At 41.1% G+C, this 24627-nt stretch overlaps 1 protein-coding gene across 2 annotated transcripts in view; it reads left to right on the top strand.

Annotated features, from left to right (window-relative positions):
- The window catches only part of RAD50 (RAD50 double strand break repair protein), a 181473-nt gene that overhangs the window by 51077 nt on the left and 105769 nt on the right, over positions 1 to 24627 (top strand). For both annotated transcript variants that reach the window (XM_089694055.1, XM_089694054.1), the window contains exons 6-11: positions 2073 to 2277; positions 10621 to 10749; positions 10907 to 11072; positions 12889 to 13082; positions 18769 to 18975; positions 20417 to 20599. In XM_089694055.1, coding sequence (XP_089550181.1) covers positions 2073 to 2277; positions 10621 to 10749; positions 10907 to 11072; positions 12889 to 13082; positions 18769 to 18975; positions 20417 to 20599 — 1084 coding nt within the window. The remainder of the gene's footprint in view (positions 1 to 2072; positions 2278 to 10620; positions 10750 to 10906; positions 11073 to 12888; positions 13083 to 18768; positions 18976 to 20416; positions 20600 to 24627) is intronic.

Here is a 24627-nt window from a genome sequence, read left to right as displayed (position 1 = left end):
GGAGACCTGCACGGCATCAGCGATCTGCTGATTGCTGGTGCAATGCTTTATAGGCTCCAAAAACAATAAATAATAAATGCATGTTTTTTTACTTGCAAAAAAAACCCAAAAAACTTACATTTATTATTTTTTGTTCAAAGGTGAACTTAGCATTTTAAGTAGCTAAGACCCCGTAGATGTGGGTCTTCCTTCATGATTACAAGCTCAAGAAGATCACTTAGGTTGTGGAACTTCTGTCTTTGTTAGTTTGTTTTGGAAAGTTCTGCATTCTCTTGAACAAGGCAAGGTCAATAATTTCAGAGCCTCCCATAAGTTTGTTCTCATCTCTCCCATGCGAAATTAGGGCCTTTGTCTGGTTCATGAATGTGAACAGTTTTAAGTCTCTTAACACAGTCTGACAACTGAAGACATAACCATCTGATTGAAAAATCAAGTTCTTTCGATATATTGACCACCGAAAATTATAAGCTAAAAATGGGGTTATCTGAGTTTTGCCGATAGGAAAAAAAACAAGTGTCGATAATGATAATTGACTTCAATGCAAAACCACTTTCCATTGACTTCAATGCAAAACCGCTTCTCATTGACTTCAGTGCAAAATTGCCTCCCATTGACTTCAGTGCAAAATTGCCTCCCATTGACCTCAGTGCAAAATTGCCTCCCATTGACCTCAGTGCAAAATTGCTTCCCGTTGACTTCAGTGCAAAATTGCCTCCCGTTGACTTCAGTGCAAAATTGCCTCCCCGTTGACTTCAGTACAAAATCACGTCCCATTGATTACAATACAAAATCACATCCTATTGACTTCAATGCAGAAATGCGACCCGTTGACTTCAATGCAAAAACACGTCCTGATGACTTCAATGCAAAAACACCTCTATTTAAGTTTTTTCATTTTATATATATTTTCTGTCAAATTTATGTGTGTTACTTTCAATAAAAGTTATTTTACATTACTGGATTGTGGTTTTTAAATTCATATTCATTTAAATTCATGATATTAATTAAAAAGTCGAATACAATACAATTATATATAAAAAAATATTGGAAAAAAAAACTGTCCATTTCGGTTTTCGGCCATGTGCATCCTGAATTTTCGATTTCGGTCCATAATATTCATTTCGATGCAGCACTAATAGGTGGTATGCTGAGGTCCTGGACTGCTGCTTTAAGGTGGATCTTCAGCTTCTATAGTTCTCAATGTGGTAATTGAACTTCATAAAGCCAGTGTTAATTCGTTCTCTGGGGCCATGTACTTGGCAAGGTCCAATGTATTAGTTCCTTGAAGTTATGCCAAATTTTCTGTTGACACCAGAACAGTAATACAGGGGAAATCTTCCAATAGGGACACTAGTTCTGGTGACACACTGGGATTCCCATTTTGGCTATGGGGTAGGAAGTAAAGGAAGATCTCCCACATGGGATATAGATGGCAAAAAAACTGATGGGGGTTATAGCCCTCCCTTAGGCTTGGTTCATACCTGTGGGTATTTCAGTTCGTTTTGCAGAAACGCATTAGTCCATTTAACATTTTCCTATGGGACAAGTTCACATCTATGCATTTTCAGTTGCTGCGTTTTTGGAAAGAGTGCATTTTTGGTGCAATAGACTTCAATGGAACTGCACCAAAAATGCAAGTGTTGAGTTCTGATGCATTTTGTATGCATTTTTAAATTTTTTGGGCCAATTTGAACATATCGAATGCGACTTTATACTCTCTGGCACTCAGTCGCATCAGAGTAGTGTAGTGTAGTAGTTGGTTTTTGCACTACTTTGATGCAACTTTGACGCAACTTTACACTCTCTGGTGCTCAAGTCGCATTAAAGTAGTGCAGGAATATTTTCAAAGTCACTGCGACTTACCAGCCTCAGAGCTGCTTTGTTGTTGTGGTTAGGAGTTGGATTGCCTTCAGATTATGGTTGCAGCCACAATGAAATGCATTGCTGACAAGTGAATTTAAATGGTTAAGGCACAAGGAACCAAAGAAATGTCCCTTAGTTTCTAATGGGAAAATCTTTGTTATGATTTTGAGTCTTTATTTTTAATAAGTTGATTTTCTTATCTATAAAAGGTATATTAAAGCCTTGGAAACTTTGCGTCAGGTGAGACTGAAGCAATCCCAGCGGGTGAAAGAATGTCAAGCAGAGCTGAAGTATCTAAAACAGAATAAAGAGAAAGCAAGTGAAATCCAAGACCAGCTCCAGGGTAAAGAGGCCCAGTTATCAGCCTCTAAAGAGAATGTGAAATCTATTAATAACCAGCTTGAACCACTCAAAGTAAGTAATAATAATAATAAGAATGGCACTATGAAATGTCATGTGTGACAGAGTGGCAGCTCAAGAGCTCAGTTAGAGACAATTGTCACTTCAGTAAGTACTTGAAAAAGGACCTTCATGACCGGACGTCCGGGTATATTTAAAATCTATTGTAAAGAGAAAAAGGTTAATCTGTCAGAAAGATATAAACCAGTTCACATAGACACTATTGTAGGTGTAGTCATTGTAACCTATATGTCTATTGCAAAAAAGAAGGCCTCCGCATGTGCAGGAAAACTGCTTACTTGTAATGCCTGAAATAGCGACTGGATTTGTAGAAAGAAGTATGTTTATTGAAATATATATTTTCTTATCAAAAATTGTCTATTTAGTTAAAATATATTCTAAAGTGCCACCAGCATTGAAGGCAAAAATGAACTGGTTTGTCTTGTTTGTTTGTATGTTGTTTAGTGTTTTCTAAGCACATGCTTTAAACCAGTTAATGTTTGTCTTCAATGCTGGTGGCACTTTATAATATATTTTAACTAAATAGACAATTTTTGATTAGAAAATATATATTTCAATAAAATACTACTTTCTACAAACCTAGTCTCTATTTCAGTCATTGCAAGTAACCACTTTTCCGCCTACTTTTTATGGAGCTGGAGGAATGGCCTCTGAGTGGCCTCCTCCGATACAGTAGAATTTGTCCGAAATTTAGCCTGTGTCTACAGGTCATTGTCCAGCAGAAGTCGATCTCGATACTGGGTTCTGTTGAATGAGTATGCTGGAAAACCAGCAGCCGCTCAGCACTCTCAGCCAATTGGTGTGAGCTTTAACAAGTGTGTTCTGGTGTGGAAGGGGGGCGGTCACCCTCTCAGAACACAATAGCTCAGCGGGGAGATGGCTGTACTAACATTGCATAGTTAGTACAGAGACCTCCTCATTTTGTTTTTTTAATCGCCCCACTTGGCTGAACAAAAAAAAAAAAACGTACTGTGTGTACTAGGCAAAATCTGAGGCAGCTGTGCTTGTTAGCCAGTCGGCTTCTAACTTCAGCTTGCTCAATTAAGCTTTGACAAAAGAATTGGAAGCTGATTGGTTTCTTTGCAGAGCTGCACTAGATTTTGCACTCTCCAGTTTTAGTAAATCAACCTAAGAGTGTATTTCCACTTTTGCAGCCAAAATGTGATAACTACTTTATATTTGTTACATAGCATAGCTATTTCACATAGCATAACTTGTACTTACATTTGCTAAAGCCCACTGTAAGCCGATGTCACAGAATCAATACAGGCTTTATGTATTGATTCTGTGACATCGGCTTACAGTGGGCTTTAGCAAATGTAAGTAAACTAAATATATACAGGCAACCATATTGACATCTGGCTCTGAACATAGCTGAGAGCTGAAGTCAGCTATCTGCCCCCTCTCCAGCCTGGCGCTTCAGTGAGCGATGGAGGAGCAGAGCAAAGAGTAGTGATTGGCCATCGCTGCTCTTTGCTCCGAGAAGACTGAGATCTGAGCGATCAGTCATGTGATTGCTCAGTTCTCGAGTTTATAGCTGACGGAGGGAGCTGCAGCAGAAGACCGATGCTGCAGCATAGTTGTGAGTATATGTTTGTTTTTTTAAATAGCCCAAACATCTCCTTTGACCCTGTTTGTACTGGGCAGGTAGATCTTCATTATAAATTATAACTAGATTTGAGACTGTCAGTCCTAGCAAACAGATAAAGGTGTAGTGGCTTAACTTCTTGCATTGTATGTCAATGAGGAGAGACTTGGGATAAGCTCACTCAGACATCGTTCAGAAAACCGTTGCAGTCTGCAATGACACCTGCTCTGAGAAACATCTAAAAGGCAAGACATTTCAAAAATGTTTTTAGGCATGCTGTGTGAATGGGAACACATAATAAACCTATAGTGGGGTGTTCACAAATTGGACTGCAAAAGTGGAAATACGCTTTAACCAGTTGCAGCTCGTCCCTCCGGGTGGACACCATGTGGTGTCCTTTCAGGCATGCTAAGTGCGCCTGCCCGCAGGGCCGTGCTGCGGCACGACCTGTCACCGGCCGTGTACCCCGGACACGGCCGATGACAGATCTGTGTACCGGCCCCGTTGCCAGTACCATGTGACCTGCTGTGACCAATCACAGCAGGTCACATGACAGTTGTATACAATAGATGGCTTCCTTTCATGCCATCCATTGTATACTAGTGTGTCTAGCTGTGAATGGTCACAGCGATCACATACACAAGCTGGGCCAATCACAGCCCATCTGTATCATGTGATTAGCCGTGGCCAGTCACAGCTAAGCACAAAAAAAAAGCCCTGAATGAATCGATGTCATTCAGGTAAATGCTTGCTTATAGCAAAGTAATTCTTTGCTATAAGCAAATTGTGTAAAAAAAAAAAAAAAAAAAAAACTAGTCATAGTGAAATATGAAAAGCAAATCTTAAACAGAAATTTTTTTTATAAAAAATTAAAACTAATAAAAAAAAATTATCAATTTTTTTTTTCGTACTGTCACCAGTTAGTGTACCTGATCACCGCCATGCCAGTTATATGATGACGCTGTACTGCACTGGTGACAGTATGTTAAAAAAAAAAATTGTGAAAATAACTTTTTTAATTTTCCGAAACATTATGAAAAAAAATTCAAAACTTCAAAAAACTTGCCATGACTCTTATGAAATACATCGGACTGTCTACTTTGCAAATCCCCCAGATATCATTTGGGGGATATCTGTACTGTTCTGACATTCTTGGACCTCAAGAAATTAGATTGGCCATCAGTACTTCAGATTAATCAATTTTCAGATATATCCCATAGTTTGTGAACTCTATAACTTTCCTACAAACTAAATATTACATCCTAATTTGGGTTATTTTCACCAAAGACATGTAGTAGAACACATCTTGGTCTAAATTTATGAAGAAAAATTATTTATTTGCAAACTTTTATAACAAAGAAAAAGAAAAATGTTTTTTTTTTTTAATTTCCGGTCTTTTTTTGTTAATTTAGCAATAAAAAAAAAACCCCAGTGGTGATTAAATGCCACCAAAAGAAAGCTCTAGTTGTGTGAAGAAAATGATAACATTTTAGCTCGGGTGCAGTGTTGTATGACCGCGCAATTGTCATTTAAAGTGTGAGAGAGCTGAAACCTGAAAATTGGCCTGGGCGGGAAGGGGATAAAAGTTCCCTGTATGGAAGCGGTTAAAGAGCCGTTGTCCTTTAATGTATTTTATTAAATGGATTTTACAGGTAGGACAAAACTCCTCTTTTTGTGTTTCAGTGAAATATTAGCCATAGTGTGCCTGCAGGGGACACATCTAACGGAAGACACTACTGATCTCTTTTGTAGGTTCACAATCTAACATTTTGCTGCACTCCTGCCTTGCTTATTATTTTAGACTTCTTAGTACCTCTCTTCATAAGAATATTCTGATCACCTGCCAGCTCAGTAAAAGAATTGAGGCAGACAGATATTTTTTCTTGCATTGTACTGTGCATATTACTCTATTTGTTCTTGAAAATATTTACATTCCCCCTTCTATATTTATTACAGGTACTTATAGAGTGCTGAAAATTTAGGCAGCATTTTATATATTGTACATTTACATCAGTCCCTGCCCTCAAGGAGCTTACAATCTAAAGTCCTTAAGTCACATTCATACATACACATACTAGGGCCAATTTAGACAGGAGTCAGTTAACCTACCAGCATGTCTTTGGAGAGTGGGAGGAGACCAAAGTACCCAGAGGAAACCCACCTAGACTAGACAGGGAGGGGAAAACATGTAAAATCCAGACAGGTTGTGCCATGGTTGGGACTTGTACTAACCATCCTAGTGCTGACAGGTGGAAGTGCTAAGGACTATGTTGCGTGTATATACAGTGGGGATCGAAAGTTTGGGCACCCCAGCTAAAAATTTGTATTAATGTGCATAAAGAAGCCAAGGAAAGATGGAAAAATCTCCAAAAGGCATCAAATTACAGATTAGACATTCTTATAATATGTCAACAAAAGTTAGATTTTATTTCCATCATTTACACTTTCAAAATAACAGAAAACAAAAAAATGGCGTCTGCAAAAGTTTGGGCACCCTGCAGAGTTAATATCTTGTACTGCCCCCTTTGGCAAGTATCACAGCTTGTAAACGCTTTTTGTAGCCAGCCAAGAGTCTTTCAATTCTTGTTTGAGGTATCTTTGCCCATTCTTCCTTACAAAAGTCTTCCAGTTCTTTGAGATTTCTGGGCTGTCTGTCACGCACTGCTCTTTTAAGGTCTATCCATAGATTTTCAATTATGTTGAGGTCAGGAGATTGTGAAGGCCATGGCAAAACCTTCAGTTTACGCCTCTTGATGTAATCCCCCGTGGATTTCGAGGTGTGTTTTGGATCATTATCCATTTGTAGAAGCCGTCCTCTCTTTAACTTCAGCTTTTTCACAGATGGCATCAAGTTACCATCCAAAATTTGCTGAAATTTTATTGAATCCATTTTTCCTTCTACTCGTGAGATGTTCCCTGTGCCACTGGCTGCAACACAACCCCAAAGCGTGATTGATCCAACCCCATGCTTAACAGTTGGACAGAGGTTCTTTTCATTAAATTCTGTGCCCCTTCTTCTTCAAACGTACCTTTGCTCATACCGGCCAAAAAGCTCAATTTTAACCTCATCGGTCCACAGAACTTGTTTCCAAAATGCATCAGGCTTGTCTATATGTTCATTTGCAAAGTTCAAACGATGATTTTTATTGTGAGAACATAGAAGAGGTTTTCTTCTGATGACTCTTCCATGAAGACCATATTTGTACAAGTATCTCTTTATAGTGGAATAGTGTACCACAACTCCAGTGTCTGCCAGATCTTTCTGGAGGGATCGTGCAGTCAAACGTGGGTTTTGAATTGTTTTTCTCACAATCCTGCGAGCTGTTCTGTCTGATATTTTTCTTGGTCTTCCAGATGTTGCTTTAACTTCCACTGTTCCTGATGACTGCCATTTCTTAATTACATTCCGAACAGAGGATATTGACATCTGAAAATGCTTTGCTATCTTCTTATAGCCTTCTCCAGCTTTGTGAGCGTCAACTATTTTCAGTTTCAGTTTTCTAGACAACTTCTTAGAAGAACCCATGGTGCTGATTGTTGGGGCAAGGTCAGATGAGTCTGGGCATTTAAAACCTTTGAGATTGACATCACCTGGTGTTCCCAGACGATGATTGAGAACAATCCATGACACTTTCAGGTCTCAGCTTGGCAAAGGGGGCAGTGCATGCTATAAATTCTGCAGGGTGCCCAAACTTTTGCAGACGCCATTTTTTTGTTTTCTGTTATTTTGAAAGTGTAAATGATGGAAATATAATCTAACTTTTGTTGACATATTATAAGAATGTCTAATCTGTAATTTGATACCTTTTGGAGATTTTTCCATTTTTCCTTGGCTTCTTTATGCACATTAATACAAATTTTTAGCTGGGGTGCCCAAACTTTCGATCCCCACTGTATGTGTGTGTGTGTACGTGTGTGTGTGTGTATATGTGTGTATATATATATATATATATACATACACACACACTGTGTATATATATATCTCTTTTTGCAGGTATAAAAATGTGCATTTTTTTTTCTTAGCCTGTAAAGCATTGCAGCTGCTAAAGAAAAACAGGTAGCACCAGCAAACGTTTAGCTAATTCCTGCTCATTTTCTCATTACATGTTGTTATTATACTGTATTCATACAACCGTTTATGCAGCGCTGTTATTTCATTCAGCAGGTTGTAAAAGGATCCCTGATGTTTTTTTAGGATGCACCAATAACCTTTCTTTGCAGCTTTGCAGAGCGGTTTGTGTCAATACAAAATGTATGGATGCAAATTTCACTGCAAAGAAAAGCATGCAGGGCCGCCATCGGGGGGACAACAGCCCATACTTATGTAGGGGGCCCAGGCATCCTAAGTGGTCCAGACTCAGGGAGCGGAATGACGTTCAGGCACTGCCCAGGAACTCCATGAAGTGCTCCTGTCCTGGACTCCTACTTTTGATGGAAAATATCTGAATGGCGGACCTTATCCTATGTGGATCATGGCTTTGCCACTTAGCAGCCTGGGTTTTATCTTTCTTGCAATCCCCCTGCCTCCTCCGCCACAGCATTCATCCTTATACAGCAGGTACTAGACAGAAGGCACTGTATGTCCAGAAAGAGGATGGGAGATGCACAACTTTTCAGGTTAATAGACAGGTGATTTGTTGCGGGGCGGTCCTAGCAATTAATCACCTGCCTGTTAACATGGAAAGTTGGGCAGCTCCCGCCCTCTGTCTGGACATGTTTCTATGACATACGTAATCTTCTACCTAGTACCTCCTGCATATGGTAGGATTAGTAATGTTGGAAGACTGGGGTGCAAGGAAAAGGGAGGTTGTGAAAGGTAATGGGATGCAATGAAGGGGTGGCTGTGAAGCAGTTGGAGGTGCAAAATAGGGGGGCTGTAAAGGGGAATTGGGTGCAAGGAAGGGGGGCTGTGAAAGGGACTGTGGTGCAAGGGAGGGGTAGGTGTGAAGGGGATGGAGGTGCAAGGAAGGGGGGCTGTGAAAGGGACTGTGGTGCAAGGGAGGGGTAGGTGTGAAGGGGATGGAGGTGCAAGGAAGAGGGGGTTGTAAAGGGGGCTGGAGTGCAAGGAAGGGGACTCGGGTGCAAGAAAGGGGCTGTTATAAAGGGGGCTGGAGTGCAAGGAAGGGGGGCTTTGATGGGTGTGCAAGGAAGGGGGCTGTGAAGGGGTTGGAGGTGCAAGGAAGGGGGGCTGTGAGCAAGACTGGGCTGAAAAAAAAGGGGGCTGCAAAGGGCACTAGGGTGCAAGGAAGGGGGGCTGTAAAGGGGACTGGGGTGCAAGGAAGAGGGACTGTGAAGGAAACCCTGGTGTACATGCTTGGGGTGCACAGCTCCTCCATAGGTGAGGGGTCCATTGATGAGAAGTCACTGAATGAATATATGGGGATGTCTCTGCTGCATTGGGCCATCTCCTTGCTGGATTAGGATGTCTCTGCTGAATATATGGGGATGACTGCTGGATTGAGCTGTCTGTTTAAATATATGGAGATGTCTCTTTGCTGGATTGGGGGTCTCTTTGAAAAGGTTGTGCAGTTAGCATTAGTGTAGGGTCCAGCTCAAAAGAATCCACCTTGTTGTGGTTGCAGGCTGTATATTTTTGGCTAAAGTATATTTCCTTACTGGTAAATCTTGAAACACTGATGACTTGGAATACACTTTTCATTTTCATATATTAGGTTGTAAGAGTGTTTAAATAAAGGTGAGTGCACTGAAGCACTCGTGGGATGGCCCACGGGTGGATTTGGTGGGACGGCTAGTGGGAGGGCCCAGGCCTAAAGTTGTGTAAGGGGCCCCAAAATTTCTGATGGCATGCGATTTGATCAGGAATGCAATTCCTGTCTAAATTGCATGCGATTTCCCCCTGTTCCTGTGTGAACCCAGTCTTGTCTAGCCTGAGGTCACACAGGAGCGGTGCGGGAAAATCTCCCTGCACTGATCCCATACTGAGCGGAGAGTTGGGAGAGAAGGGCATGTGGGGATGTATACCTTGGTGTCAGCCATCAGGCGGAGGATGGAGACAGATTAAGCGGCAATGCTCAAGATTCTCAGCTGTAGAACTCGGTCCGCGATTTTGCGCCGTGTTTTCTCCCTCCCACTTGCTGCATGCGGTTGCAAGGAGAGCAGAGAAAGTCACAGGGATTTCAAATCACTGCGGCTTTCTCTCCTCTCCTTGCAGGAATGACAGTACAGGCTAGATGGCTTTTGATTTGTCAGTACTGTCACCATCACTCCCCACTCTCTTGTCACTGGCTTTGATTGAAAAAAGCCTCAGCAAAGCCTGTGAAAACAGGAAGTAAGGGGAGAGAGCTGCTGTAGACGGGCACAGTGCTGGTTCAAATGAGGGCTCAGGAAGGTATAAAGGGAAGTGAGGAGGAATACTACTACCTAAGCATTTTTTACCGTAATGCAAGGAATGCATTTAGGTGAAAACAATGTTTAGGCTTCATAACGACTTTTAAGTCATTTAAAGAACTGTCTAATAAAGCAGTTTGTGTTCTCCATTGATTGACTGTGTTCGTTGCAGTGTAGAAATATGTTTAAGGCTCCTGTCAGTGAAAACAAACAAGTATTTTCTTAGCATTACTGCTTATATTTTGTAACTATAGTTACAGTCTTGAAAGTAATAGCTGTTTTGTTTGATTTTAAACTGATTTTATAAAGAGAGAAAAGGGTTACAATAATAGTGTGTGGTATTAATATGATCATTGTAAAATTAAGGTAATTTTTTCCTTTTAATTATTGTTTGATTACAGAGTCGGTTGGCAGAAATTCAGAAAAACCTTTCTAAAGTAATGAAGCTGGATAATGATGTAAAAGCTTTGGAAAGCAGGAAAAAGAACATGGAAAAAGACAATCAGGATTTAGAAGATAAAATAGAGAAGGTTTGTCAAAAATGAGTTTAAAAAATATCTGTTGACAAAGTACATACAATCATTATTACTCCCAGGGTTATGGATGAGTTTACCTTATAGTGTAATGACTAGCAAATATACATTTTATATATATTTTTTTATATATTCTCAGTTGATATGATTTCAGATTTTCCAAGGGACAGACGAAGAGCTTAGTGAAATGTACCATAACCATCAGAAGACTGTGAGAGACAAGGAGAGGAAGCTCAATGATTACCAGCGCGAGCTTGACCGAGAAATTAAAGACTGCCAGAGGTTGAACCGAGAAAAGGGGGAACTGTTGGTGCAGCAAGGTAATTTGCTGCACATTTCTTTCAGGATTTATGAATCAGTTGATACTTTTAATATTAAAATCTAGTTTGTAAAAATCACGATTTGACCTTGCCTTCGAACATAGATTTTCATTCAACTAAAACTGCTTTGCTTACACTTAGTGTAGGCATACCTTAAAAATGAATTTTTTTGCTCTGTTTTGGTTTAAATATACTATATGTTATATGTTGCAATTAAAGAAGAATACAGAAAATAAAATTTGAGTTTTCAGTCTCCCCTTCCCCCTTGGTTTCAGCTGATATAGTTTGCATTATCAAAATAATAATATAGAAGGTTAAATGATTAAGGAGGTAGGAGTGATATATAATGTTGTTTAATTTCCAATAACAATCTTACATTTAAATTAAAAGAAATGGGGAAAAAAATAAAATTGGATGTTAGACTTAAATGTCTGGAAGGGTTGGAATGGTTCAATAGTAATAGTGAGCAGGTTCAGCATTTCGTTTATGTTTGCATTTTAGCCCCCATTGTTTGGAAACACAAAGAATAGGCACAATGTCCCCAGAGGCTGGAGGACTGAGTAGCCTCCACAGACTGGCAAGCAGGGAGCCCAGAAATATCAGCCTTTCCTTCTTGTGTGCTATAGTATGAGACATGCACAAACACATATTGTAGTGTGCTGCATTAAAAAATGGAGCAAGCCATTTTTTTCTGTTACTTTGGCAGCCAGTTCTTTGCGATGCAATGCTACTAATGTTGACTTGTATCATAAATGGCCCACGGCAGAAGGGGGCCTTAACATTTTTAACCTGCACTACTAGCCATGTGATTTGTGGACTATGAAGAGTTACGAGGGGTCTTCACAAAATGGCACAGTTAATACTTTCCAAATGTTTTAGGACACTTCCAGCTTACTATATTTAATCTGCTATATTGAATCTTTGAAATACTAACATATATTTTACAGCAGTTCACAGTTTAATAAGTTAGACACTTTTATTGTTAAAAGAATCATCATGTGTTGAAAAACACATATATAACTGCCTTATGGTTGATTTTAACCTAACCGATAAGGAAACTTTCAAACAGCATTTGATGAACATTTCCTATTCCCCTTTCCCCCCTCCCAATGTGTTTACCTTTGGGCAGTGTGTCTTCTACTTCCCACTGCCTGAACATGTGCAGTAGAGCACCATAGATCTTGGGGTCAGGAGATTGATCTGTTCCCCTTCCATTTAGAAGACTACAGTATTCTACATGTACATGTAGGAAATGGGGGCTGGACCCATCATGTTGTTGACAGTGCTACTGATCTCCTTTAATGTTCACTGATCCCTGCACATACCAGCAAGTAGCTCCCAACAGAGGAATTTTCCCATTGCTAAATTTTTACAGCTTTCTTCAGTGGATTATGTGACATGTAGATGCCACAAATAAGTTATTAGTGAGAGGAGACTTTCTGTGTTGAGAGCTAATTTCTGGTATTTTCAAGGATCACTGCAGGCTGGAGGAGATCAGCAGCACTGTCACTATATACCAGGGTCCACTTTGGGGGGTAGTGTACAATCTTTGGGATAACACAAAATGTTCCAATACTTTAATAACATCAGTTCCATAATTGCAAAAAAAATGTTGTTCCTGCAAGGAATCCATTGAGCTTGTAGCTTTCTGTGCACTTTGCCTCTGCAGAGAAAAGTCGTAGCAATGTTAAAAGTTCTGCACAGAGTTTACCTTTGTGAACTACACCTTATGTTACGATGATAGGGAGTTGGTTTTTGTTTTCCTTTCCTAGGGTAATGTTGGTGATTCAGTTACAATAATTTCTATTTTGTTCAGGTCGCCTGCAGATGGAGGCGGACCAGCACCAGCAACATATCCAAACTCGAGATTTACTTATGAAGACCATGGCAGCTCAATTGGAGCTTGATGGATTTGAACGAACGCCATTCAATCAGAGACAGGTAGCAAGCTTTCAGAAGCTAGTGAAAGAAAGGCAAGATAAAGATGAAATGGAGGCTAACCAGATAATGGTAAGAGCTATGCAATGATATGAAGAAAAATATTCAATTTCCCACAAAGGCCTTATACTGTATAATACTCAATAATATGAGTGGATGTACATGGCAGACGTTCTTTGTTCGGGGAATACATAGGTGTATGCACATTGCCCAATAGACAAATGCATCAAAGTACACCTAAGTATAGCTGTGTACAGCCATTCACTTCAGTGGTACACTCAAAAAAGTCTGTGTGCATGTGGCCTGTATGTGTATTTTTTCTTTTTCTTCCAAAAAGAAAGCCTTTATTAATAAAGAACATAATGGTACAAAAGACATGTACAGGGTGCCTAAGCGAAACAGCAGGCACAACCTACAGCGACACAGCAGTAACTCAAACAAGAAAACACAGACAATGCAATGATACAAAACCCGACTACAATAAGGTTATGCTTGCAACAAACCGGAGCCAATATAGTATAGTATGGGGTGTAATTGCATCATATCCCCTGCGCTCGTGCTTCGTCATGCAGGGCTGTAGCGATAGGAAGAGTGGTCATGGCACCTGAACGTAGGATTCGGCCAAAAGCTTATGGCAATGGGGAGAGTTACAAAACCGGCATACGTTGCGGTAGGAGCCATTGATGGAAGTGGGGAGAGTGAAAGAATGGCATATCTAGTGTTCCAGGTAGCATATCAAAGCGAGAGGCGAGAAGAAAAGAGAAAGGAGAAAAGAGAGAAAGGGAGGTAGAAAGAAAAAAGATAGAAGCAGAGAGGGGGGATGGGGGTGGAAAGAAACTAAAAAAAAAAAAAAAAAAAATAATAGTGGGGGGGGGGGGTGTGGGGACGACATATGGGGTGAGTAATGACAGCAATATCTGGGGTTAATCATGTATGGGGATAGGAGTTAAGCTAACGCCAGAGTCGCGTGGGAAGGGATACATTGTCGAGGAGAGTCTCAGTGCCTACCACAAAAACTACTGTAAAGAAGTAACATCAGCAGGAAAGCCGGACCAAGTCAGACCTGATGGTCCATAAGAGACCTGTATGTAGGAGTAGTTGTGAAATAGATCCAGCAGGCCCAAATGTGGGAAAATTTAGTGGGAGTGTCAAGGGCCGTCGCAATTAGTTCCTCCATGTCTGCCATTTTACCCACACGGACAAGCCAATCACGAACAGAGGGGGGGGCGAGAAGAGCCCCAAAGGACGGGAAGGCAGAGTCTGGCCGCGTTGGTGTATTTTTTTCTTAATCATACATCACAGGATATGTGACTTCTTCTAACTCATGACCAATGGGTTATACTGCCACCTTCAGCTGGCAAGGCTAATAAAATCCAGCACAGTTATAACCCCTCCTACTCTTAGAATGCCTTCAGTTCTTTGCTAGTGTCCTTAGGTGATGGATGTGGTTCTTTTAGTTTTGAGAGAATGTTTGTTTGTTTTTTCCCTTTTTTACTGAGATTTGACTTCAAGCAAGTTTTCTTTCCTGTGTCCTACTGCTTTGCCTTGTGGGCTGTACAGCAGCATTAATCCTGATCAGTTACCTTCAGTTTGCCAGGCCCAGAGGGGACTGTATCTGGAACCCTTAGTGGAGAAGGGAAGGGATGGCCTATAAGGTTACTGGATAGCACTAGACCCTGCTGGAAGCACTCACCCGGGCACACAGTGTGGAGAGAGATGGCAGGGTGCTGTACAGATCCAGGTCAGTGGTCCACTGCAGTGGAGCCCAGACCCTGAAGACCTTCCTGGGTATGCTTTACTGAGGCAAAAATTGAGCTTAGGCTCTAGAGATTAAGGCAAGCTTGAAAGGACTCAATTCATCCTATGCTAGATCAAAGAGGAATTCCTTTCATCAGTCACAGTCACAAGCTGGAGTATGTCCCATTCTAGAACTAAAGGTTCTGAGCAAGTTCCTCTGTGTGCAAAAATGTTGTACTTTTAAATTTTGGAATTAACCCAAGCTGGGATTTGTTTTTCAGTCAGGGGATTTCCTGGCATTGGTAGATGATATCAAAGGTGCCTATTTGCGCATTCTTAAATTTCAGTCCTCCCAGCATGACCTGCTGTTTGCAATGGGTAAGTGCGATTACTAGTTTGTGGCACTTCTATTTGTCCTCTCCACAGCACCCCAAATCTTCACCAAGGTGCTAGCCCCAGTTCTGAACTAGATATGGTTCCAAAGGATCCACATTACAGGGTACCTGGATAACCTGTTTTCGGCCAAGGTCTGTGCAGACCCGCAGCAATTTGCATGGGTTCAAAACCTCCAGAAGTCAGTGTTGAAACCCATGTTGCTTGGGGTATAAGGGCCTGGCTCTGGCTCTAGGCATGGCCAAGTTGTGAGTTTTCCTGCCCCAGGAGAAATTCCAGTCCCTCCATTCTCAGTTTGAGCTTCTTTTGCTTTTTCTTTTTTATGAGGGTGCTGGGCCTGATGGTGACTGTCATTAAGGCAGTCCTGTAAGCCCAGTTTCACTCCGGACTGCTGCAGCCCAACATTCTGGCAGCTTGGGACAAACTTTCAGTCCCTGGATTTTCCCATATGCTTGATCAGTAGGAACAGGCTAGCCCCGGAGTGGTGGATCTCCAGTCCAGTGCTGGATTTGGGGAAGTAATTTCTCCTGATATATAAATAAAGGTGCAGCGCTAATAAACAAGTGTGAATATTATTTACTATCATAAAGTCCAATATTGCAGTGTCCAACAATACTGTGTGCATCAATAGTGACCAGCATTATAAAGTGTCCAGCAATACTGTGTGAATAAATAGTGACCAACGATGTAAAATGACTGAGCGGCCATGTTTGTGTTTGTATCGTGTTAATGCTCCACGTGGCTGCATTTGCTATTAATAAAAATACTTCACTATATGCCGCTGTCTCTGGGCTCTGTTATGTGAGCTCTTACTTCAGGAGGTGTCATACTTTGGATCGATCACTGACTGGCGAAGGGGGGGTTCATTTGTAAGAATGCCCACATAGGAGCCCATACTGCAGTGGAGGCCATCGGGTCATTTCCCTATTTTTCCTGCAGTGGAGGAATACATCCTTGGGAGGGATTTCTATACAAGGCCTGTTTTGCTTCTTGCTTCGGGTGAGTGCATAGTGGTGGAGGATTGTCACAGAAGTCACTTTACATCGTTGGTCACTATTGATTCAAACAGGATTGCTGGACACTTTATATTGCTGGTCACTATTGATGCACACAGTATTGTTGGACACTGCAATATTTGACTTTATGATAGTGAATATTATTCACACATTTGTTTCTTGTTTATTTATTAGCTCTGCACCTTTATTTATATGTTTATGTAGTGGAAGAAGACGGTTTGCCACTTTGTGCTAGCTACTCATTTACTTCTTTGCGCTCACTACATAATGATTTTTTGCAAATTCCTCCTGATAGCTTGGGTGCTGAGGACGGATGCCAGTCAGTGGGCTTGGGTGGAGTGTTTGGGTCCTTTTAGTTCAGGGGATGTGATCTCCTGTTCAGGTTGAAGTCGGACAATGCATACATCAGTCATCATGGAGTTTCCAGAAGTTACACTGCTCTATCCTTGGCAGAATATCACTTTGTGGTCTTGTTTATGGTACACGTTCTGGGTGTGGAAAATTGAAATGTCCCTTTTCTTAGTTGCCATTATCTGGATCCCAGGGAGTGGAATACCTAAAGGTATCCCAAGCCCTTTGTTGCAGGTGGAGAGTTGATGGACATTAACCTTCTGGTCTTTGGGTTCAACAACAAACTGGACAAGTTTGTGGTAAAGACCAGGGATATGCTATCCTTTTCCATGGATGTTCTGGTGACTTTGTGGGATCAGGTCAATCTGCTTTGTGCCTTTTCTCCTCTACAGTTCCCGTGTCACTTCTTGCTATGCAGGATAGAGGTGGAAGCCATTTCTGTGATTTACCACTGCACCGTAAATTCCCAGCAGAGCTGATATTTATTTAATTAAATTAATTTATAGAATTACATGTGGAAAGCTTATTTCATTGAGTGTGAAGTAAGGGGGTTTCACCCTAGGTAGTACAGTGTAGGGAATTTGCTATTCTTCCTACAGCTGTGGTTGGACCAGTGTGTGGCCTTGAGTAACATCAGATTTTGGCTTTAGATGTCCTCTTCCAGAGACCTGTTGCTTTTCATTTGTTGGTTAGAGCATTTGTGCAGGCTGTTGCTCATATTGTCCCTGCTGCACATTCTCAGTCGACTCTTTGGGACCTCAGCTTAGTGATGGCGGCTCTGCAGAAGCCTCCATTAAACCTGTTAAGGATATTGACCTGTCCATCCATATGCTTTTCTTGTGGCCATTACCTTAGCCCAGTAATGCCCCCACCCATTGGAAATTAATGGCCTGTGTCCTTTGATGTACTTCAAGCAAATAATTTTACAGGTATGTTGAAAATCTTGTTATTGTATGGCATCAGCTGCAAGATTGTGGACGGTGTTTATATGTCACTTTGGCTTCCCACATATATATGGTGACAAGCTTCAGGGTTTGTGGTTTGTGGCTGTCTTGGAGAAAAACCTTTTGCTTTCTCGGAATCATGAAATGGTTTGTTCTTGAGCTTGATGGTTTGTAGAACTTTGGGTGGGATAAAGTCTCTGTTTCTAGGTCCACATCTTATCTAATAGATAGACCTCAGCTGTGGATAGGCCATTTATATACAATATGTGATCTTACTAAGGCTCAGGGCTCTCTCTGTTGTGAGAGCTTGCTGCTGTGTGAAGACATAACAGTAAAAAAAGGTACAGTTGCTGCCTGTTTGTGTTGGAAAACCCATTAGGAGGCATCCTGTGGAACCTGACTTTCCATAAATTCCCATGTCTCATGGCAGGAAGTTATCATGTGACTATAAGTGTCATGATGCGAATGAGTGAGAAACTCCTTCTGCTTTGTGGAAGTGAACAGCTGAGCTGTAGTAACCAGAAACTGCAAGGTTGGATTCTTTGGTCAGGAGGTGCTTACGGTGGACCTTCACTTAAAAGTGAAAGTACTGCTCATCCTCCTTCTCCTCCATTGGTTTCTGCTGCTGTCAGTCAAATTCTGGAAGGAGTAGGTGGGGCCGAGCTATTCTGTATGTTTCTATGGACACACACTGCCTGGCCCAATATAAAGCCCACACGAGTGCCCTCATGGCAAGCGGCTTGCATGGGGGCACTCAGAGAAGAGGAGGAGCCAAGATCTCCAGCGGGGGACCCTAGAAGAAAAGGTTTGGCGCCGCTCTGTGCAAAACCATTGAAAAAAGCAAAAACTTTACATTAAGTTTAAATCATACACTAAATGAAAGACATGAGGACCTGTGATAGAAGTTATAATCTGACGTAGGGAAGTATATTCAGCCACCTTATTGCTTTCCATAATATTTATACCCTGCATCTAATATAATCTAATCTTCTATTAACTATATGCCATATATGTAATATGCAATCTTATGCTTTATTAATGATGCTTTGGGACTGTTGAAAGCAACTGGAGCAGAAGAGCTTGTGATGTACTAAGCTTGTAGCTGTCCACTGATTTGTAAGGTGCAAGCAGTCACTGCCAGGAAGACAGGTGCTTTTGCTGAGTGCCAGCTGCAAACCTTTTTTTTTCTCCCTTCATGTTTTAATATTATGAAGATTTATTCTTAGCAGTCTTTACTATTTGAAAATACAAAGTGTAGGTTTGGTAAAATATTTTCAAATCTGCCAATATTTTGAGTAGTTTATTTCCTAATTGCAGAAGGAGTTTTCAGACAAAGAAGCAGCTAAACAGAGGCAAATAGATGAGATCAGAGACAAGAAGACCGGCCTGGAACGAACGATTGAGTTAAAGTCTTCCATGCAGAACAAAAAACAGGGAGACCTAAGGAACATCAAAACTGAGCTACAGCAACTGGAAGGTTCCTCTGACAGACTGCAAGAGCTTGATGAAGAACTCCTAAAAACGGTGAGCTGTATAATTGTGTGGATTAAAGAGTAACTCCACTTTGTTGAGAGAACAACCCCTCTGGGTAATCCATGTACATTGCAGGGATTTTAAAAACTATGTAGCAGTTTCCTACATTTTGCTGCTATGAAGAAATGGCTTTGTTTCACCAGACTGACCTCATAGTCAGATGCCACTAGCACTCTGATGTTAACATATACACTCATTTATTAGTGCAATGACACATTAGTCAAGTAAGCCAACATTTCGGGGTCCCTTCCTCAATAGTCAATAGTCACTATGTTGTGTTGCCTTGAAGAAGAGATCCTGCGCTGTCCCAGAATGTTGGCTTATGTGAATAATGTGACATTGAACTAATAAATTAGTGTATATGTTTGCAACAGAGTGCTAGTGGAGTGTTTGAAAGCAGTGCTGTCTTCATCCTTTGATTTCATGATCTCATACTCATTTTGAACTGGAGGGTCTAGTTCAGTGTTATCAAGCTGATGCAGTTTCTGTGTGTGATGAGAAAAGCTGCACTGTCTGCTTTTTTTAAGGCGTTTTGTACACCAACAGCTACCTTCAGGTAGCCATATTGCATTGAATGTTAGAGAAACTTACAGCCCTGATTGAAAATGAAAGGTAATTTTAATAACATTCACTTACAACATGGCTTGTGTAGCTGTTGTTCATGCTATATTACTTATTTTATTTTTTTTTTTTTCTATATTTTTTTCCATGAAAGTGGAGATACGCTTTAACGCACATGTGTAGAAGTAGCAAATCCTGTGACTGGACAGTCAATACACCAGGTTTCTGCAAACACATGAATATGTCCTATGACAGTTTATTAATTTTATTCGCATTGCAAAACTCCATCTGTATGGTAGCACAAGATTGGAATGAAAAAACAAAATTCTTGAGAATTTTGTATTTTTCAAAGTAACTCCTGATAAACTAGCAAAGATTTGCTCAGCGAGTGACCCAGTGTGACTTCTATCGAAGGATCCCACTGAAAAAATTTTGTCCCGAACAATGGCTTTATCCAATCAGATGCTGCCGCTGTTTGGGTATTCTTTCTTTTTTTTGTGCTGGTGGGTAAATGCAGTGTTAAAATGGAACACCGCAATACTTAGCCTCTGCTTCAACAGTCTGATGCCCACCATGTCCCTGGCCGGTGCCGGCATGCTCTCCCTGGCTTCTTTTGGACCGGTGCAGGATGATGTCACTACCTTTCTTGCCAGCTTCTGAAATCGGTATGAAAAAAAAAATGTTTTTTTAGATCTAAACAATCAATAGAATTAGAATCAATTAATATTTAGAAAATGTTTCATTTTGTTTTTATAGTATTGAGAGGCTAGTTTAATTTCCACTTATTATGTAGAAAATGTATCTTTGGATATTGTGTATTAACATATGCTGGAGAATAATAATTGGATCATATGTGGGTTTTGTGTTACAGGAGCGGGAACTGGAGAGTGTTGAACGGAACTGCAATGTAGAAGCTCTGAGATCAGAGGTTGAACAGCTTCAGAATCAGAAGTCTGAACTGGACAGAACAGTGCGAAAGCTGGATCAGGAAATGGGGCAGCTCAATGCCCACACAATGACACGCACACAGATGGACATGCTGAAAAAGGATAAAGTAGGGACATCCATTATATTTTCTGGTGTCTTGTTTATAGAAATTACTGAGACATATACAGGGCATTCATAAAGTATTCAAACCCCCTTCACTTTTTTCAGTTTTGTTATGTCACAGCTTGATACTACAGTTGTTTGAGTTAAAATTTTTCTCACTAATCACACTCAGTACCCCAAAATGACAAAATGAAAACAGAATTTTAGAAATTTTGCAAATGTATGAAAAGAAACAAAACGGAAATATCACATTGGCATAAGTATTCAGACCCTTTGCAACAACACTTGAAATTTAGCTCAGGTGCCTCTTATTTCTCTTGATAATTGCTGAAATGTTTCCACATCTTGATTGGAGTCCACCTGTGGTAAATTAGGTTGATTGGACATGATTTGGAAAGGCATACACCTCTCTATAAAAGACCCTCACAGCTGACAATGCATACTGTATCAGAGCAAAAGCTATGAGGTCAACTAAACTGCCTGCAGAGCTCAGAGACAGGATTATTGCAAGGCACCAATCTGGGGAAGGCTACAAAAAATGTCTGCTACACTGAAGTTTCTCAAGAGCAAGAAGTTGGCCTCAAGTGGAAGAAGTTTAGCACAAATAGGACTCCTACAAGAGCTGGCTAGCCGGCAAAATTGAGAGAGCAGGACAGAAAGGCATTAGTAAGAGAGGTGACCAAGAACCCGGTGGTCACTCTTACTCCACCCCAGAGATCCTGTGTGGAGATGGGACAAAGTTCCAGAAGGACAACCATCAAGGCAGCCTTCCACCAACCTGGGTTTTATGACAGAGTGGAAGCCCCTCCTCAGTGCAAAACACATGAAAGCCGGCTTAGAGTTTGCAAAAAAGCAACTAAAGGGCTCTGACTGCAAGGAACAAGATTCTCTGGTCTGATGAAACCAAGGTTAAACTGCTTGGCCTCAATACTAAATGTTATATCTGAAATAAATCAGGTACCACTCATCACCTGCCCAATACCACTGCAACAGTGAAGCATGGTTGTGTCAGCATCGTGCTGTGGAGGTGTTTTTCATTAGCAGGGACTGGGATACTGGTCAGGGTTGAGGGAAAGCTGAATGGAGCAGAGTGTAGAGATATCCTCAACGAAAACCTGTTCCACAGCGCTCAGGACCTCAGACTGGGCAAAAGGTTCACCTTCCAACATGACAGCAATCTGAAGCCAAGAAAATACAGAAGTGGCTTAGGGATAACTCTGTGAATGTCCTAGTGTGACTCAGCCAAACCCCTGACTTGAACTTTATTGAACATCTCTGGAGAGACCCGAAATCAGATGTCCACTGATAGTCCCTATCCAACCTGAGTGAGCTTGAGAGGATTTGCAAAGAAGAATGGCAGAAAATCCCCCAATCCAACTGTGCAAAGCTTGTCACTTCATACCCAAAAGTACTCAAGGCTGTAATTGCTGCCAAAGGTGCTTCAACAAAGTACTGAGTAAAGGGTCTGAATATTTAAGTACATGTGATATTTCAGTGTTTTCTTTTTTAAAAATTTACAGACAGTTCTAAAATTCTGTTTTCACTTTGTCATGGGGTGCTGAGTGTAGATTAATGAAAAAAATGAATTTAGACAATTGTAGTATCAGGCTACAACACAACAAAATTGAAAAAAGTAAAGATGGTCTGAATACATTATGAATGACATAAGGGGAAAAAAGCTGTCCAAAGTTGCCATGCCGTATGTGAAAAAGTAATTACCCCCCTTGCTAAATCATATAATGAACTGTGATTAACCACATTTTTTGGAAAGCGGAGTTAAATTTTACCTGCCACACTCAGTGCTGATTACTGCCAGACCTTTTGAATCAAGAAATCAACAAAAAGAAGTTGTCTAACAAAGTGAAGCACGCTACAATATTCCAAAAAGCAACACATGCGGCAATCTAAAGAAATTCAAGAACTGATAAGAAACAAAGTAATTGATGTATCTGTCTTGAAAGGATTACAAAGCCATTTCTAAGGCTTTGGAATTCCAGTGCACCATTGTGAGAGCCAATATCCACAAATATAAAACATTTGGAACAGTGATGAACCTTCCCAGGAGTGGCCGGCCTACCAAAATTACTTCAAGAGCACCACAATTAATCCTTTAGGAGGTCATAAAAGAACCCAAAACAACATTTAACCACTTGCAGAAATACTGCTACAGGGCAGCAGGGCTGCACAAAATCACACGTGTGTGTGTGTATGTATATACATATATATATGTGTGTGTTTTGCATTTCTGTGTACGGTACATGCGTACGCCGCCCTACCCACGCCACCTTTGGTGGCTAGGCATGGCAATCCCCGGTTCCCGGCCGGAGATTCCCCACCGTCACCTGTAGATCACCATGGAAAACTGATGGGAGAGATTTGTGTGTAAATGCCTAGTGTCATTAGTACAATGCCAGTACTGTATTAGTGTCTCTGGGGATATCAGTGGCAGTTAGTTCCCATCCAGTGTTAGAATGCCCATTGCAGTCCCGCTATAAGTCACTGATTGCCACCATTACCAGTATGAAAAAAAAAAAATTCCAGTATATATACTGCCGTTTATAGATGCTATAACTTTCATGTAAACCAATTAATTTACATGTATTGGGATTTTTTTTTTTTAGCAAAGGCATGTAGCAGAATACATTTTGGCCCAAATTTATGACGAAATTTGATGTTTTATTGGACATGTTTGATAGCAAAATTCAGTGATCAGTGACTTGTAGCGAACTGCGTTATTGTAGCAAACATTTTTACACTGACACTTTGTGGGAACCAGTGAGATTTATACAGTGATCAGTGCTAAAAATATGTTGGGAAGGCATGAACATCTAGAATGATCAAAGGGGTAACTGTGTGCCTAGCTATGTGCTTGGTGTACACTAGGTGGTGCTTTTAGTAGGGGAAATGAAGGATCATATTCCCAGCTATGCAGGGACATACGATCCTTCACTTCCCTCGCTTTCAGACAAGAGTTCTGCCTTGCTTACATAGGCGGAGCCCTGTTCTTTGTTCTGCCCGTCGATCAGCGGGTGCTGGCGAACATCCATTCACCAGCACTCGCAGATTGGCTTCTGCTGTAAGTATTAAATAAATATGTGATTTTGCACAGGAGTACCGACCTGTAGCAGTAAAACTGCTATAGGGTGGCTGCAAGTGGTTAAAGAACTGCAGGCCTCACTTGTCTTAGTTAAGGTCAGTGTTCATGATTCAGCAATTCAAGAGAAACTAGGCAAAAATGGCATCCATGGAAGAGTTCCAAGGCAAAGCCACTGCTGACCAAAGAACACAAAGGCTAGTTTCGCATTTGCCAAAAAAAATCTTGATTACCCCCAAGATTTTATGGCAAATATTTTGTGGATTGATGTGTGCGTTCTGCTACATCTGGCATAAAGCGAACGCAGCATTTCATTAAAAAAAAATCATACCAACAGTCATATATGGTGGTGGTAGTGTGATGGTCTGAGGCTGCTTTGCAGCTTTAGGACCTGGGCAACTTGCCATAATTGAGGGAACCATGAACTGCAGCCTTCAGTTCATGACCTCAAGCGCACTTTAGTTATACATCAGGACAATAATCTGAAACACACTAGAAAGTCCACTACCGAATGGTTAAAAAACAAAACAAAATTAAGGTTATGGAGTGGCCTAGTCAAAGTCTGGACTTAAATCTGATTGAGATGCTGTGGCATAACCTTAAACAGGCCATTCATGCTCAAACTGCAGTGTGGCTGAAATATGTACTGATGTGGGCTGGATAATGTGTTAGGAACGTAAGGAAGCCCCATCTGTGGTGCCGGGCAGTGAGCACAGGGCCCACTAGAAGACGTCGGGCCCTCAGTCCACCCTCATGAAGTCTTGTCTTTGATTCAGAGACATTCACGCCAGTGGCCTGCTGGAGGTCATTTTGTAGGGCTCTGGCAGTTCTTATCCTGTTCCTCCTTGCACAATGGATCAGATATGGGTTCTGCTGATGGGTTAAGGACCTTCTGTAGTCCTGTCCAGCTCTTCTAGAGTCTCCTGGAATCTCCTTCA

This window comes from Staurois parvus, unplaced genomic scaffold (assembly GCF_062004578.1).
Source record: "Staurois parvus isolate SC_StPar_1 unplaced genomic scaffold, SC_StPar_1.0 ptg000648l, whole genome shotgun sequence".
NCBI lineage: Eukaryota > Metazoa > Chordata > Amphibia > Anura > Ranidae > Staurois > Staurois parvus.
This window is presented reverse-complemented; position numbering and strand designations above follow the sequence as displayed.